General features: G+C 45.8%; 1 protein-coding gene across 1 annotated transcript in view; it reads left to right on the plus strand.

Moving 5' to 3' along the window:
• Positions 1–4,184: 4,184 nt before the first annotated feature.
• The window catches only part of SATB2 (SATB homeobox 2), a 126,586-nt gene continuing 113,815 nt past the window's right edge, over positions 4,185–16,955 (plus strand). Inside the window, exons 1-2 of the mRNA XM_059853355.1 lie at positions 4,185–4,503; positions 4,983–5,201. Coding sequence (XP_059709338.1) covers positions 5,033–5,201 — 169 coding nt within the window. The 5' untranslated portion in view covers positions 4,185–4,503; positions 4,983–5,032. The remainder of the gene's footprint in view (positions 4,504–4,982; positions 5,202–16,955) is intronic.

A 16,955-nucleotide genomic window follows, 5' to 3' on the forward strand; every position in this document is an offset into this window, starting at 1 on the left:
ACCTCGCCTCGGCCCGGGCCACGGCGCTCAGCCGCGGCCGAGCCTCGCGGTGAAGCTGTCGTCCCGTGGGCGCCGCGGCCCCTGGGACATACCGGGTGGAAGGGGGAGAAAGCAGCAGGCGAGGAGAGCGCCCGGCGGATCCTGCCACGGGGAGAGCCACGGGGGCCGGCTCTCGGCCCGGCTGCGTGGGGTGAGAGCCGCCCCGGCCCGGAGGGCGGCATCGCGGGCAGCGGAGGCCCGGGAGGTCGCGGCAGCCCCGGCTGCAGCCGCCCGCCTCTGAAGCCTGTGTGGGCACAGAGCTGCGATCGCTTCCATGCGTTTTGGCTTTAAAAGCGGTAGTTAATGAAAACCAAACCTTTCCAAGGAGGTGTTTTTGTTCAAAATTTTTTGGTAATCAACGACTGAAGGGGTCTGCAAACTTCAGTAACGAGCGCTGGGCACTCGGAGCGCATCCACTCCTGCTCCCATCAGAGAGAGCAAGCAGAAAATTCTCGTACAGAAGTTCGTGTTAGAAAAAGAAAAATAGGTTATTAATATTATTAATGTTTTTTTAAATTGCGACATTGAAGATGGGTGAGGAAAACAGTGGGAAATAATAACCTTTTTTTTCCAGTGGAAATAAGGACATGTGAAAAATCATGCAATGGAGGGAAAAAGCGTTTGTAATTCGAAACAGAGAGAAAAGTCTTTTATTGGGAAAAAAGATGTAAAAGAAAAATAAGCATCACACTTCATAAAATCCGTATAAATTAAGTGATGTTTACAAAAGAGAAGTTACCAAACAATATTTATACGTACTCGATTACGTTTTCCCCGGTTTCACTAACAAGCCCCTTAGCTTTCACGTCAAAATTTTCAAATTATTACGGCTCCCGATTTCAAAGTTATTTTCTCCGAGTATTTTACGTAAACATTCAGTTTATACATACGCACTAAACATATTCGGTAATCCTGATATTCCAGTGAACGCGGAAATGAGAAACCAGCTGCCGGTGGAGAAAAAAACGAAAGCAAGAGAAAGGTGCAGGGGATTCATTGCAAATGAAGCAATCGCTACATATATATTTAAATGTATTTAATTGTATGCATTATTCAAATGCCCTTCTGACTAGTTTAATAATTTAGAATCGATAGTTTTCCTAAAAACTTTATAAAATATTTACACTTAATAAAATATTAATCGATTAACAAGCCAGTTGTACTCTTATAGGAGCTTTACTAAAGTCCTGTAATCGCGCTGTCGCCACACGTCTCCGCTGTTAAGGAAAGGATCACTGACAAAATGTAAATGAAGATCTTCAGACGGTGGTGTTTATAAAATACCTCATTAATGGGCTTGGATTGAGTCTCTCCATCCATCCACATCATCAGATATAATAATAGTAACGAATCAGACAGGGAAGATCCTGGCTAAACCATTGGCATTTTTTTTTTCCAGAAGTACTGAAGTCCTAAATCACCAATTCTTCTAACTTTCTGGCCATTGATCCTTGGGCATTCGTAGTTCAACATCAAAGGTAAGAACAAAACATTACTCAATTATTCAAAAGCTGGTGGAAAACGTTAACTTCCATACTGCTGGGCTTTATCAAATGGGGGGGGGGGGGGAGAAAAGTTAGATCGGGTTATTTAAAAAGATAACAGAGAGTTCTCAAAACTTTGAGGCTCGTTTCTGAGAGGGGAAGCAGGAGACCTGCCTGACGGCAGCCGCCGCGCTCTGTCCTCCGCAGCCTGCGCGTTCCCGGCACCGCCGCTCGTTTCTCTGTCCGCTCCCGGAGCCCCGGCCCTGGCGGTACCCCGGCCCCCTGCCCTCGGCCTTCCGCTGCTCCCCGTATCTTCTCTGGCTCCCCCCGACTTCAGCCGGCGATGGCACGCGGCTCCCACCCGCGTCCACGGCTTGCTGTCCCGGAGCAAGGCTGGCACCGCGTCCAGACTTCGGCGGCGGGTCCCCCTGCCCCTGCCGAGGCGGGGACAGCCGCACTTGGCACTGCTTTTCGGGGCCGGCCCGGAGGTCGGGTGTGGAACGAAGGGATGATTTCTCTTACCCTGCCCGGGGATCCTCTGCTTCTCCCGGTACTAGTTTCAGGGGCGGCCCGGAGCTCACCGGGACACGCGAGCGCTCGGGTGGGCCGTCACTGCCACTCGGAGGGAAGGAGGGGAGCAGCGGGACCGGCGGCAGCCGATCTCCCGTAGGGACCTGACCCTCCTCCAAACCCCGAGGCAGCACTGGGACGGCTGCATGCGGGCTTGAGGCAACTGCTGCCCGCCCGACTGTCTCCGGGCGCTTAAGGGAAGAATGAAGATCTGTCACCAGGGCTGCCCGGTGACCGTGATGCTCCCGCAGGTCCCCAGCGTCGCCGCGCCCGGGACGGGGGGCTCCGCTCCCCACTAACCCCCCTTTTTTTTGACCCTCCGGCGCCACCGTAAAAGAGAGAGCTCTTAAGGGAGCACGGCGGGGAGGGCGGCGCCGCGCAGGGAGCCAGCCGTGGACGGGCGGCGGGGGAAGCGGAGGAGGGGGGGGTGTCGGGGCACTTTGGGTGCCCGCCACCGCCGGCTTATTCCCCGGTGCCCGTCCGCAGCCCGCCCTCCCCGCCAGAAGGGATTCCCTCGGTCCACCTTAACGTGGGTCTCGTTCCGCCGCCGGGCGGGCGGCGAGGGCTCGGCGGCGCGGGGCCGCCGGCTCATTCCCCCGCGCCCCCCGGGCCGGGCAGGGGGCGCTGCGGGTCCTCGGGGCGCCCGCGGGGCATGGCCCCGCCGGGAGACGCGCCCACGCCGCCGCCGGCCCCAGGGAGCGGCGCGGTGCACCTTGCATCAGAGAGAGAGGGGACTGCCTGCCTGCCGGGTGACCGCTCGCTGCCCCGGGACTGGTGAGGGGCTCGATCCCGCTCCGCTGCGACTTCCCGACCGGAGCTTTGCCCGCATCACTGGCTGCACTTAGGTAGCGCTGTCATGCCCTACCCGGAGCTCCGCTATTAAATAATTTAGCGGCGGCAGCAGCAGCGCTTCCCTGCCCGCTTGTCACCTTCTCCCGGCCCCCGCCATCAATTATTCAGGACTATCCCGGTAACTGCCTGGAATCGGGCGCGGAGAACAGGGCGACGGCGGGGCCCTGCCTGAGGCCGGTCGCTGGCTCTTGGAGGCCTGGAGGAAGCGCGACCGGCCCTCGGGGCGGCAGCCCCCACCGCACCGCGAAAAGTTACTGTCGTCTCGCCCCGGCGGAGAGGGAGTGCGGGAGGATCCCCGCCGTCGGTCGGTTCCCAGGGGGACGGGGCTGGGGGGCGGGTGGCAGGACGCGGCGAGCCCGCACGGACTGCTTCGGATCAACCCGGGCGTCTGGACTGAATGCCGGTGGCAGCTTTGCTCCTCCTCGGTCGGTCCGGTGTCCCCAACTCCCACTCCCCCGCCCTTCCCCTTCTCCCGGCTCCTCCTCCTCTCCTTCCCTCTCAGCCCTCCCCCAGCCCGACTGCCCCTGCCCTTGCGCCTTTCTGCCCTGGGTCTCTCCTGTCACCATCGCGTGGTCCTGCCACGCTTCCCCTTCCCCACCCAGCCTGCCCTACGCCCTTCCTTCGCGCGGCACTGCGCTCCTCTTTCGCGTGCGAGATGTATTATTTATTTATTGGTGTTTAATTTCCTGCCAGGTGGGTTTCTGCCTCCCACCCGTGCGTGCAGCGGGGCCGGGGCTCCGCGGGGCGGGCCGGGCCGGGAGGAGGTGGGCTGCTGCGTGCCCGTCTGTGCCCGATTCCGAGGTAGCAGCGAGACTTGATTTTTGCGGGGGGGCGGGGAGGGGGAGGGGTGTCAAGGCGAGGAGGGGTGGCGATGTTTGGGATGCACAGCCCTGGGACGGGAACGCCGCGCAGACAGACAGGCAGACACACACACAGGCGTGCACATACACCAAACCCGAAAGCAAGGACAACCCCAAAAAGGACTCACTTTGCCTCGATGACTCAACGCAACTAATAACCGTTTCTGTGCTCTCTGTGGCGAGTCCCTCCTGCCGCTGCTCTCGTTGGCAGAGGAGGGAGCGATTGAAAGTGACACACGGGGGGCCGCCGCCGCCACTTCTCCGCGCCGCCAGGCACTCGCCGCCGCCGCGGAGCCCGGGAGAGCGGCGCTCCCTTCTCTTCTCCTCCCCCTGTTTCCCCCGGTATTGATTTTCTCCGCTGAAGGTGTGAGAAGTCGGCTCCCTCTCCCTTCTTTTCTGCGCCGCAGCCGACGGCCCCACGCCTCCCCGCCCCCTCGTCCCGACCTCTTCGCTCCGCTCGCCACCCGGGACCCTCCGGGACGGGGCTCTACCCTTGCCGCCCCGCGGGAAACCGCCCCGGCCCCGCCGCCTCAGCACCCCCGGAGGAGGGCGAGGAGGGGGCTGGGGGTGGGGGGAAGGAGTAGAAGCGAAGAAAGCGGCGTGGGAGAAGGAAACAGGAAAACTTTCCACCCTGGATTCTCTACTTCTGATCCATGGACAGAGCCCAACTCAGCCAACTTACAGACAGGCTATAAGCAGTAAGTACAGCGGCAGTTCGCGGCAGCCGCTCGCTAGAGGCTTCCTCGCCAGCAGCCGGCTACTCCGTGGCTGCACAGCTGGCCGGCGCGGGGGGGCCGTGCCAGCGGGGCCGTCTGGACTGGCAGCCTCTTCCCTGCGGCCCCCGGGGGTGGGCCGGGACTGCGGCCGGACCCGGGGCGCAGCACCTGGCTGCGGCAGGCGGCCGGGCTGCTTGCCTGCCGAGCGCGATGGGAACCGGGGCGCAGCGCTGCCTGCCCCCGCCCGCGGCAGGTTGGCGCCGGGCGGGTGAGGCGAACCGCTCGCTTCCAGCGGGGCCGGCTCCGGCGGCGGGAGCGGGGCGGCATCGCACCCGGCCGCTACTCGTCCGGCTTCACGGGGCTGAACCGCTCTGGAGACGGGCACCGGGGGCCCGGCCGGGTGAGCGGGGCCCGGTACTGGCCAGCGGCCACTGAAGCGCCCCTTGTTTCTTTCGCCTTAGGTCCGTGCTCCTTCTACTGCGACCTGCCAGCGGGAGCAGCGTCCCCGAGCATGGAGCGGAGGAGCGAGAGCCCCTGCCTGCGGGACAGCCCCGACAGAGGCAGCGGCAGCCCCGATGTCAAAGGGCCCCCCCCCGGGAAGGTGGCCAGGCTGGAGCAGAACGGCAGCCCCATGGGCACCCGCGGGAGGCCCAACGGCGCCGTCACGAAGCCCGTGGGAGGTAACCGTGCGGCCGCGCTCGCGGCGGCTCCGCCGCCCGGGGCGCACAGGGCGGCGGGCCCGGGGGAAGCGTGTGGCGGGCGGGTCGGCACCGTGAGCGGAGGGGCCGGCAGGTCCGAGTGGCAGCTGGAGGGCTGCTGCCCGCTTTCCCGGGCGAGCATTTGGCTGCTCGGCACCGCTGCGGTGATGGGGATCCACGGGAAGACTTGGACCGGGCGTGCGGCGCGCAGCCCTCCGGCGTTAGAAGGCCGCCTGCCGAAAGAGGCCAGCCCGGGTCGGCCTCTGGCCGGGCAGCTCTCAAAAGGCGAGGGCTGATCCTGCCGGAGGGTAACGGGGTGAGAGCATGTCCTGCGCTCGGCGCTTTCTTGGTGCGGATTGTCCTGGGGTAGCCCACGGGCATCCCCCTGCCCGGCGGCCCTCCCTCAGGGCACGGCAGCGGCCGGGCGGCGGGCCCGGGCAGCGCCTCCGGCTTGGGTGCGGGCGATCGGGCTGCCTTCACGGATGCAGGTGACACCAGTTAGGTGCGTTAACACTCACCGTCACAGCTTTAAGAATAGGGTCACCAGGGAGGGGAAAAATGGTAGCGTTTATAGTTGCCTTTTGTGATTTTATTTTTCTTTTGAGAAGTAGCATTTTGTCGCAGTTGTTGTAAAAGAGGATAGGGCATGTGTAAGGTTCAGCTCTTTCAGCACATATCTTGAGCATTAGTTTTGCAGTTTTCCTGCGTTTCTCTAGAGTACCTAATCTTTCCTACTTTGCTGTGAAGTTGCTGGTCAGTTTTGTGTTAAGAGCATGTTAAGTGCGTGGTTGCTTTTTTCCCTCCTTTTGTTCCAAGCAGATAAACTTTCCAGTCACTTCTCTTAAATGCCTTCTTTTTTTCCTCTTAACTCTGATGCTGTCGTATTTAAGACAGTGCAGTCTCATATTAGGAAAAGTATATTTAAAAATCTTGAAATTAACCAGATGTTGTTAGCAGAATACTGCAGGAAAGGTCACCAATAACTTTTCCTTAAAAACCCCTCTGTATTTGTATTTTAAAATGAGCAGAGCGGTAACACATAATTGTAGTTGTTTATACACAAGGAGTTTGTGTAGCTGGCATTTCGAGAGATACATTGAAATGGTCGTCACATGACTCTCTATTACGTGAGGTTTATTTAGCGATTTTACCATTAGATGCTTGTTTTAGACCTCTTTGGCTCAATAGGCTTCCTAATTGCTGAAGTTTGCTAAGGAGCTGCAGATTTTATTTTAAAAGCGTAGGATTCATTTATATACCTAATGAAGGGTAAGAGAGCTCACTAGTTTTTTATGTTTCTATATATTTAGTTTTTAATCCTCTTCTCTGTGTTCTCCTAATGTACGGAAAAAGAAGAATCAGCTTTGCAGTGAAAGACTTGTAATACTATTCCACTTAGAAATTGGTGAAGAAATAATTTGTTGAATAATTGTAAACGGGAACTAGTAAATCATATAAAAAGTAGCGTATGTAGTTTTTCATGGCTTTTTTGAGACTTGGGCATTAAAGCTGCTTGATTTTTAAAGGAATGTTAGAATTAGAACTGAAATGTTTTTCCTTGGGGCATTTATAGAAATATACTTTAAGAGAACTCTTTTAAATGTTTTTGGAATATATGTTTGCTTTCTAGTTCCAGCTGTATTATCCAAGAGAAATTGAGCAGCTTTTATAGTTATATTGGTGGCTCAGCCTGAATCTGGCCTATTAAGCTGTGGAAGATCTCTTCCACTTAAGAAAAATACTTTTATTTCTGAAAGCAAACTTTTAAGAGTCTGAGTTTTCATTCATTACTCTTTAGCTCATTTACAAAGGTGTTGTAGACTGGAGTGTAGAAGTGTGGAGGAATAAGAAATACAGGAGTAATTTTTTTCTTTCTCCTTAGCTGGTGTTCTTTAAACAGTCTCAGTCTCTTTGGGGTTAGGCTGTTCATAATAAAGGTTATTCATTACTCCTTATTGATACTGAAAGCAAGAAAAAAATTATTCCTTTCTGAATACTTACCTAGGTTCTATAATACTCAATACTAAATTAGTTAAGGCAGATTTTTTTTAATAAGATAATGGTGCTGTTTAAAATTGATTTTTTTTTTTCTCCTGGCAATACTCTTACAATAAATCAACATAGCTAATTTCCAGATATTTTCCTTCTGCTCTTTTTCAAGTTTGGTCTTTAAGAACCTGTTATGATCAAGTGATCTTTTCCTGAATGCAGATCGCACCTGTTTCAGGTATTTTTGGAAGTCTGGATCTTTGCAGTGATTACTGTGGTCTTAGTAATTTTTTCACTGGAATTGTGAAATGCATCTGTTGACATTTGTGGATGGGCTTACTTTAAATTTACTGGCAAATTAGTATAAAAATTGTTTGAAGTAAATACTGATAGGGACTCTCCTACTATTGTGCCTAGAGTCTGACAAAAAGGAAACTATTGAAAGTCATAGTGAAGTGACATCCAGGGCTTCAGTTGCCAGTGTTTCTGTTTATTCTTATTTCTTGGGCTTTAACAAGTGCTAATACTTACTGAATGTGAATTGTATTTAGGACAAAAATGGAAATGCTTTACCAAAAACTAGAGACCATTTCAGTTTTTTTGTTTTTTTTTTTAATTCCATTATGTGTATCTAAAGATTTTGAAAGCAACGCCAAATGCTAGCAATTCTTTTTCTCATCTCAGTTTGGGCCTTAGATATGTAAATGCTGAAATTCCTTCCTATTTGTCAAGTGGCTTTTTGTTGTAATAATCTCAGTTTCTGAAGTTAATTCGTGAGAACAGAGCAATAAGCTCTCAATTATCTGCAGCTATGATGAGTGTGATGACCTTTGGTAACTAGTTTTATAATCGTACTGTTTGCTGCAATTATTTTTCTAGTGACTTCCCTGAGAAATAGAGAAATATAATGCTATTGGTGTTTCTAGCTTTCTCACTAGTTTTATGAGTGAAAAAGTGTTTTAAAGTAAGCTTATGTAATGCAGGCAGAAAATCAGTTGTTCTCATGAGAAATTTTGCGTTATGACTTTCCTAGTTTTTTATTCCTAATGTGAATGTCCTTAATTCAGAAGGCCATTACAGCAGCTATAATAATCTAGTGAAGGTCACTAAAAAGATAAACGAGGTCTTAAAGGTTGTGTTTAATAGGGGATTTAAAAGTTTTGGTACTGTTGACAGTGTTGTTAGTGTCAGTCCAATGTATTAGAGTCCAGTTTTGGTCTGCCTGACTAACCCAGTGCTTCTAAAATATTTCAACAGTTATCTTACCAGTCTGTTTTAAAACCTGTATGTAATAAAACACAAGTGCTCAGATTTTAAGGAGAGTAAAGTTCCTTGGAAAAAAAGACTAATATCGCTTTAAAAAACATATGAAGCCTGGGAGAGAGTTTAGAGCAAGCAAGAGCACTATGGTGTTGACAGCTTTATATCCCTGTTGGGTAACATTCACTTACTAGAATTGGCGTCTCCTCTCAGTTAGTAATTCACTCCATAAGGATTAAAAAAAAGAGGGATGATTAATGACTAGGAAACTTATATTTACAGAATTGTTGATTGCAGTTCGTGAACCTGTTTGTATAAGAGTGGATGTGCATATATTTATGTGTGTGTGTGTGTTGATTTGAAGAGCATAGAAAATAAGCGTCAAAAGCTTCTGAAAGCAGCTTAAAAAGCCAGTATGCAGAATGAGATGGTCTCACGTTTGATTTTGCTGAAAAAGAGGCATAGAACAAAATGATAGCCAAGGGAGCATGTTCAGATTTGAAACAGGAAATGATGGCAAAACATTTTTTGTTTAGATTAGTTTGATGCAGTCTGATAATATGTTCATATTCATTTAACTGTTAAAAACTGTGATTCAATTTACAAAATATTAATGGAGGGCAAAGCTTTCGGGCAATTCAAACCGAAGTGTATGATCAGGGTGGTAATCAGTAGCTGTAATGAGGGAGCTTGTACGAAGTCAGATGTAGCAGAAATGTGGATGCAGTGACTCTTCGGAGCGCTGCTGCTGATTGCTGTGAGCCCCCTGAAATTCCAGTGTATCATGGTCGTGTCTGCTTAAGTGTAGTTAGAAATCAGTTTTAATTTATCTCTGGGGTGACAGAAACACAGGCTGATGGTTAAAGAGCTGTTTGTCAAAGTCCATTCTGCATATTTCTGTAAAAATATGGTAGGGTTTGTACTGCCTTTTATATCTTTACAAGGTTTTAAGGCACTTGACTGGAGCAACAGTTCACTTCTGTGCAGACGGAAGAATACAGCCTGATCAAATTTGCTCCTCTCTTCTAAATGGTTAGTTGACATGGCGTCCTGAACGCAGTAAGGAAGTGTGTTTCACTTGTCCTTAGGAATTGAGCAAAGTGAAAGGTTAAGTTTTAGATTCCTGCCCAGATCCTAGATGAAGAATACCTTCCTGCTGCCTGAAAGAAATATGTAGCTCTTGGAAAGAATTAAGCGCACTGAAATACAGAAGCGTGAAAGCCGCAAATCCTTGTTAGTTTCAGGAACCAGTATAGATGCGTTTTTATGTTTTGTGTTTATATTTTATGTTTTATCTGTGGCTGCATGGTTGGAAAATGTTGCTTTTAATTTTATATGATTCAGTAGGGATTTGGAAAAATGTAAAATCTTGCATTTTACATGTTTCTGATATATAATGAGGAAGAAACCTCTAACAGGGACAGTAAGAAAAGCAAGAAAGTGATTTTTTTTTTCTTTTTTTTTTTGGAACTGATTGTTAAAAATGAGTTTCTGGTGTTTTTGCTGATTTTCACCCCTCTCTCCCTTTTTCAGTCAGGCGATATCATGTAAATAGAACAAACAGAGCAGTCATTCCTGAAGGGTCATGCAGTGTATCAGCTGTATTTTTGCTGAGGTACAAAAATAGTCTTTCTTTATGTGTTTTCAGTACTTGGTCTGTTATTAAAATAAAGACACAGTTGGTTGAAGTGCGTGTGCAATTGAACATACGCATTAAACAGAATATAGGGTGTCCACCCATTCGATGACCTAGACATAATTTGATGTTTAGGGTAATTTTGGAACCCTTAAGTTGCATCTGCAGAAAGACACTAACAATTTTGAATTCAAGATTTAAGATTAGTGGTAGTAAGATTTTTTTTCTAAGTGTTTCATGTCATCTCCCTGCTTCTTTTCCACACCCATGGCCACATTAGTTAACTGCATGCCGTTATTCTTATCATCAACCAAAGGAAAGAAAAAGCAACCAACATTATTGAAATAATCCTTATTAATTCTCTGTTTACTCCTCCCTTTTTAAATCGGGTCCTGCTTTTTCTTGATCTCACTGGGATAGAACATAGTGTGTTTACTGTCAATTATTTGTGGGTCAATTCTTTGACAAACTCGTCTTAACAGGAGGTTTCATTGACTCCCCAGAACTGGTTTTTGTGCCTAAAGAAGATGGCAAAGTCATATTAAAAACTATACAGATGCCAATGAGGTAACATATTTTCAAGAAATTAAACAGTGACTTATCTTCCACTCAGAATTTAGATGAAGAGTTCAGACATCAAAGGAAGTCCAACAGTATTAACCTTTTAGTGTTATGAATAAACACTTAGAGGTAAAGTTTGAAGATTCCTTTCCCAAATACCTAGTTTTGTGGAATCCTTATATTCTATTTAAATACTCTTCCGATGCTGAATATTTTTTCTTGATTTAAAAATAGAAAAATCCTGGCATAATATAACTGTAATCAAGTTGTCATTTCAATAGACAGCTATGTCATATCGAAACTTTCTAGTTTGTAGCACAGACTTTCAGATGGTATCACTTACTTTAGGATTCCTTTAAAGGTATTTGAGTTTAGTATTCTTCATGGAGAGGCTAGCCTGAATATTTATTTTTGCAGTTACTTTCTATTATTGATGTTTTCTTTAGAGCTGTCTGTGTGGAATGGGGAGGAAAAGGGCCACAACGGTGGTCTGGGGCTTAAGTAAAATACTTGAACCAGTAAGATTTTTGTGACTCACGTTGACACAGAACATGGTAATACAATATGACAGCTATGGTGCTGTAAAATGAAGAGTTTTATTGCAGTCATGTATTTATATTCACCAAACATCTGTGTGACCTGTTTAGGAAAATTCTTATTTTGATCGAGCAGTCCTCAACCTGCTTTTAAATCTTATTTTTAAACTTTTCAAAATAGCTGAAAATCTGTAAAACTTGGGAAGATTTTCTTTTGAATCCCAAATTGCAAGGCATAGCTACGTTAGGCCTTTAATTACTGCCCCTCATAATTTAGTTAAATTAGTAACTACTGCTGTGTTTTTCAGATTAAAGGCTCAGTTTTTCAAGGTATAAAGTATTACCAAGTCCCTTTGAATTGATAGGACGGGGTTTTGTTGGAGATAACCTGTGCCTGATTCATACTCTGTAACTACCAAAGGAACGTGCTCTCCTTTTGAAGCTTGCAGTGCCTTTGAAACCAGCCTGCTGTGTTGAACAAGGAGCCAGAGCCCTTTCTAGCTCTGAAAAAATCTCCTTGTGGTAATTGGTTCCTACTGTACCAAATGTCTGGGGTCAGCTGCATCAGTCCCCACGGTGGCATGTGTCACTAATGCAGATGTAAGAAACAGTCACAGCAGACAAAAGGCAGCTGAGTATTTGATGGCTTTTGAGAAATGTTTTCTAGCCTCTAGCGATACTAAAAAAAATTGCCCTCCAAGAAGCTTTGTACTTGTTGCAGAGTGCTCATCAGCAGCGTCTCTGCTGCGGGGCTGCAGACAAATGAGTTTACATTGATTAGTGCTATGAAAGCCAGAAAATCCTCTTTGCCATTTCATTTGGGGGCAGTTGTTAGCCCACCTAGTTGAGGTTCTCATGGCCATTCCCAAGTGTTGACTGCTTTAATGTGTGATATGTTCTCAGCCAGCAAGGCATGTTGTCCATATTGTCACTGTTCTATAGTTAGGGATTTTTTTTTTTTAAAATCCAGAGTCCCTGTGCTTTGTATGAAAGTATGTATTGCATCTGTTGAGTATATTTTGTCCTAGTCTTCATTTGCATTGATCTGAATATTGGTAAAGGAAAAAATATTTTATATTTCCAGTATTATTTCTTCTATTTCAGGGAACTTTAGAAAAACCATGAAACAGTATTTTTATTTTTTTTTTTTTTAATTTTTAAATATATTTACTAGCACTGTCAGTGTCCCCTGAAGATTTGCAAATATCCAAGATTTTGGCATTAGCAGTTTAGGGCTGCTGACATTAAAAAACTCTTACAAAAGATGTTGGAAAGGTTTTGTTTGTTTGTTTTATTGGTTGGTTAGTGCTGTGTTTTGCTTTGGATTTTTAAAGTGTAAATCTTATTCTGATTTTTAAAGGTGTGAATGTTGATGTTGCTAGTGTCTGAGGACTTACGTAAAACCTCCTTCCAGGAGGCACTTCTGCTTAGAATAAAACGACACAAATAATTTACAGATTGTTTAAAAAATGAAGTGCGAGCCCTGCATTGATGTTCTGGTAAACTGGAGCTAGGGCAGGAATACTGTGTCTTAACTCAAGATATATTTTCAATTTCTTGTCAAATGCTGAATGATTATTGGTGTTCCATGCAGTGATGTTTGGAAAAAGAAGATTGTCATTATTTGTAGAAGCTGTATGAAGGGAACAGAAAGAACTTGAAGAAAAAGGACAGGTAGCTCTAGATAAGAGTCTAAGCATATGACTTGTTTTCTAAATAGAAAATTATCTGGCTAATTATCTGGCTAGAAATGTTTAGTCATTGTGCTCTAACTGATGTCCTTGTATCGGATGGACATGCAATATTAAACAATTTAAGCACAACTGTACCTTGTTAGTGGCAATGTCAGCAAGGTAAAGAAGGTCAGAAAAATCTTAATACCTGTCAGACACTATTTTATATGAAGCTGCAGCATCTCTTGATATAACTGTATACCCTCTGCATTTTCAGAATGCAGTAAAACTGTCTTCCACTTAAACATGCTCCCTCGTTTGTTCCCAAAGACAAACACTGAGATGAAAAGACACACTATTGACAGCAGATCTTTTCAAAGGTACTAAACCTTGCATGAAATGTCAGGAGGGGAGTTTCTTATATCAAAAGCATGATTTGTATGGCTGCGTACAGCCACAAGGTTACTTTGTGTCTCTCTCAGCTGTTCCATTCTTTTTGTAATGTTGAGAAGGGGCTGGATTAGTCTGTCTTTACTTGGGTATCACCAGCACTTCACTCTTGAGAAGTTGCTGACTTGTGTCAGCATTTGGACGGAAGCTTCAGCTAAGTGAGGAAACTCACAAAGAAGTATTTACCATCGTGGTAATCTAAACTCACGGAGAATGTTTTGCCATAAATTTAACTGACAGGCGTATATTGGAAATGAAGCATGTTATTTTCAAAACTATAACCAGCCTATTTTTTGGAGAGTAATATAAATTCATATTTTGAGCATATTTTGGTTTATGTGCATTTCCATTATTTATATATTAAAATTAGATGTGCACAATTTCCAGCCTTATTATTTTGAATGGTTATTAAGAAATGTAGTTATAAATTATGAGTTATGCAATACTTTGGAGTAAAAGGTGATTTTCATAATGTCTTTTCCCAACTTACAAATAACTTCTTTGCCATAATACAAACATGTTAGTGCAGCAACATGATAGATGTCTCTTTAAGTATCGTAGTAAAAGAAAATGACTTGTATTCTGAGGCTGTGGATAGTTTATGTTGTTTTGGACCCATTTCCCAAGCAGTGATCGAAAACAGATTACAATAACAATTATACAGTCAGAAGATGCAATATCCATTTCTGTTTTAATTGAGTGAAAGAATAATAAAAACATCATTAAGAAAAATGAGGTGGACCTGTCATACATGCTACCAATTTTTAGACTTAGAGAAAATGCACAGTAACAGAAGTGTGAGGGTTTTTTTAAAATTTTCCTTTTTTTTTTTTAAAGTAGTTTGTTTCTGAAGCTAGAAATCTGTATAGTAGACTTCATATGAGCTCCTGTGAGCAAGTATGCAGTAAGTAGGTGTATTGCTTGACAGTAATGCTCAAGTTAGGCATTATCTGAGTGTCTGGGTCTGGCATAATAATGAATGTATTGAGCCTTTGTGGTGGCATTAGTATGATCACAGTGTCATATTGACCTGCCAGCTGCATGAGCTTTTTGAGAATGCCATGGACAGGTAGAAAGTAGTAAAAACTACTTCCTTCTCTTTCAAAATGAAGAGCTGTGCTACTTCATGTAGGGGGAGTGTTTTGGTGTTTTGTGCCTTCCTCAAATGTGTGGACCTGAATGCAAATAGGAGTACTTGGTCTCTTAAGCCATTGCTCCCTGGGACAGACTCTCCTATGGCCCTTCAGCTACCAGATTAAATCCCAAAAGGCAGAAGGGCCCTGTGCCAAGGGGCCATGCATCTGTGTGCCTCTTGCAAAGGGACCAACCCTGAGGTTGAGGGATCCCGGCTCTCCATTTTCTCTGACTCCTAGAGCTGTAAGCAGAAGTGTCCTTTCTGCTGTACCCTACAAAGGAAGAGAGAGCCTTGTTACAGTAGCCTTGGCTCCAGTACTGTATCATACAGCTTTATAAATCAACATTTGGAATGGCATCCAAAAGTGAAGTGGGAGCCAGTTCGGCCTTTGGAGCACAGATGTAATCTGCTTTCTTTGGCTAACACCTCTCAGTGAGCACATGCATTTGCACTAGCAGAAGTATCTAATTCTTTGGTGTAGTTCTGTGTACATAATAATGTAGCAATTCAGCTTGCTGAGCCCTGAAAGCATTGCTGACTCATGACAAGTGAATCCATACACAGAAGGTCAGCCTATAGGTAGGTCTTTTCTACCTTGCCCCAAAATGTTCCTAACTGGATGAAGTGTACTGTGCATACCTGAGAAAGAGAATGTATTTAACTTTTGTTCCTTGACCTCGTGACTTGTTTGATCAAGATCTGGTACTTATTGAACCCATTAGATTAATGTGACCTGCTGGCAGATTAATGTAAATATTCCTAAAGGACTAATATTCAAACTCACAGCTGTTAAATGTGTGATCTTACGTTTGTAGGGTGGTTCCCCCACAATTCTGCAGTAAGACAATACAAGAGAAGGCCACTCAGAGGTTGCCCTCTGTCCACAAGGGCGTGAAAGATTGGAGTTGGAAGTAAAGGCCAAGCCCCAGTGGGCAGTTCTGACCCACAGTGGGCTGTAGGTGCAGACTGTCTGAAGACTCTCTGTTGACTGGTGAAAAGGGAGGCAGAAGGGGAAGCTGGCTGCCTTCTGGAGGACAGAATAGCTTCTGCATTTTCTCATTTGTGATTCTCTCCTCCACTTAGTTTCCTGCTGAAGATTTGATGAAGATTTCTGTGGTCTCCCTTCTACCAGAAAAATACCATCTAGTAATGATATTGCTGCAGCAATAGCCTTACCCTTGCTGAAAGTGAAGCAGGATGAAGAGCTTCATCAGTTACCACTGAGTTTGACAACATTTCTTCAGAGAGAGTTTAATGTGTCCTCTTGCATGTGTACTTGTAACTTTTGCTCATAGTCACCTCTGCCGTATCTGTTGACATTGTCACTTAGAAATTAGGTTTTCTAGTGCTGCCAGGATCTATGGGATATGAGGAAAGAGGCAGTGGTTACAGTGGTTGCAGATAATTCAGTTTGTCTCACTGTGGAGCCTGCGAGTGGTTTTGAAGGCAGAGCTATAGGTTGGCAGACGTTTATCTTGTAACACGGAGAAGTGATACGATTTCTTCTTTTTCTTGCCAGGGAGTGGTTCACAGAGGAATGGACATGATGGAGAAAAGAACTTGCTGGTGGGTCCCAGTGGAGACCCCAAAATAGGCCCGAGTGTGGTGTGCAGCACTTCTCCAGAAATAAAACCTCAAACCAGCTATGAAGGTTTTTCTGTTGCATTCCAGGGGACTTATCCCAGTACCAGGAGACTAGTTAATAGAACCTTCATTAAAATGCTTTTGCTAGAAGATGTTTTTTTGCTTCAAAAATTACATAATATGGTGGCATCTGCTAGCACCACTGAATTTAAGGGCTTATTAGTGGTTCCAGTTTTCAGGGTTTAAAAATGTTGGTCATTAAAAATAATTTTGGATGGAACTTGGCATAGAGAGTCTTAACCCCTTAGACAAGTTCTGTTACATTTTTGAGAGAAAAGAAACAGAAAGTAGTTCCCCAGACTAAAGACCCCTCACAAACCCTATACTTGTTTTTAAGTTAAAGAAACCAAAACCTAAAACTAACAGGAAATTAATGGCTTAAGATGATTTTTTAACAAAAAGTCATCTGATTTTAGAAGTGTTCATTCCACTGATTTTGAGTGAAATGACTATATTTTCCATTTAATTAATATTATGAAGTATAGCTGTGGAGTATTTTTTCTTCTTTTGTAACTGGGAAACAAGTTGAAACAACTGAGCTTTTTTATTTAGGAAAAATGTAACTATAGTGTCTTCACCTTTTTCCTTTCAATGGGAATAGTTGGACTTATTTTAAGTGTTCTTTTCCAGCCTGATTCTATGATTCTGTTCCATGGATTGGAAGGCTTGTATGTGATTCTGGTGGGCAGCATGGTGCTGGAACCCCCCAGGATTCCTGCATGCCGGAGGTGCCGCTGCACAGGGGGGCTGAGCTTTCTGCTGGAGGCACCTAGACAGCTGTTTGTGCTGCCTTCTCACTTGGGCTCTCTCAAAGCAGTATTTTGAGCTCTGGGTTATCATTGCTCTCAGTTT

Source organism: Haemorhous mexicanus, chromosome 8 (genome assembly GCF_027477595.1).
Source record: "Haemorhous mexicanus isolate bHaeMex1 chromosome 8, bHaeMex1.pri, whole genome shotgun sequence".
Lineage (NCBI taxonomy): Eukaryota > Metazoa > Chordata > Aves > Passeriformes > Fringillidae > Haemorhous > Haemorhous mexicanus.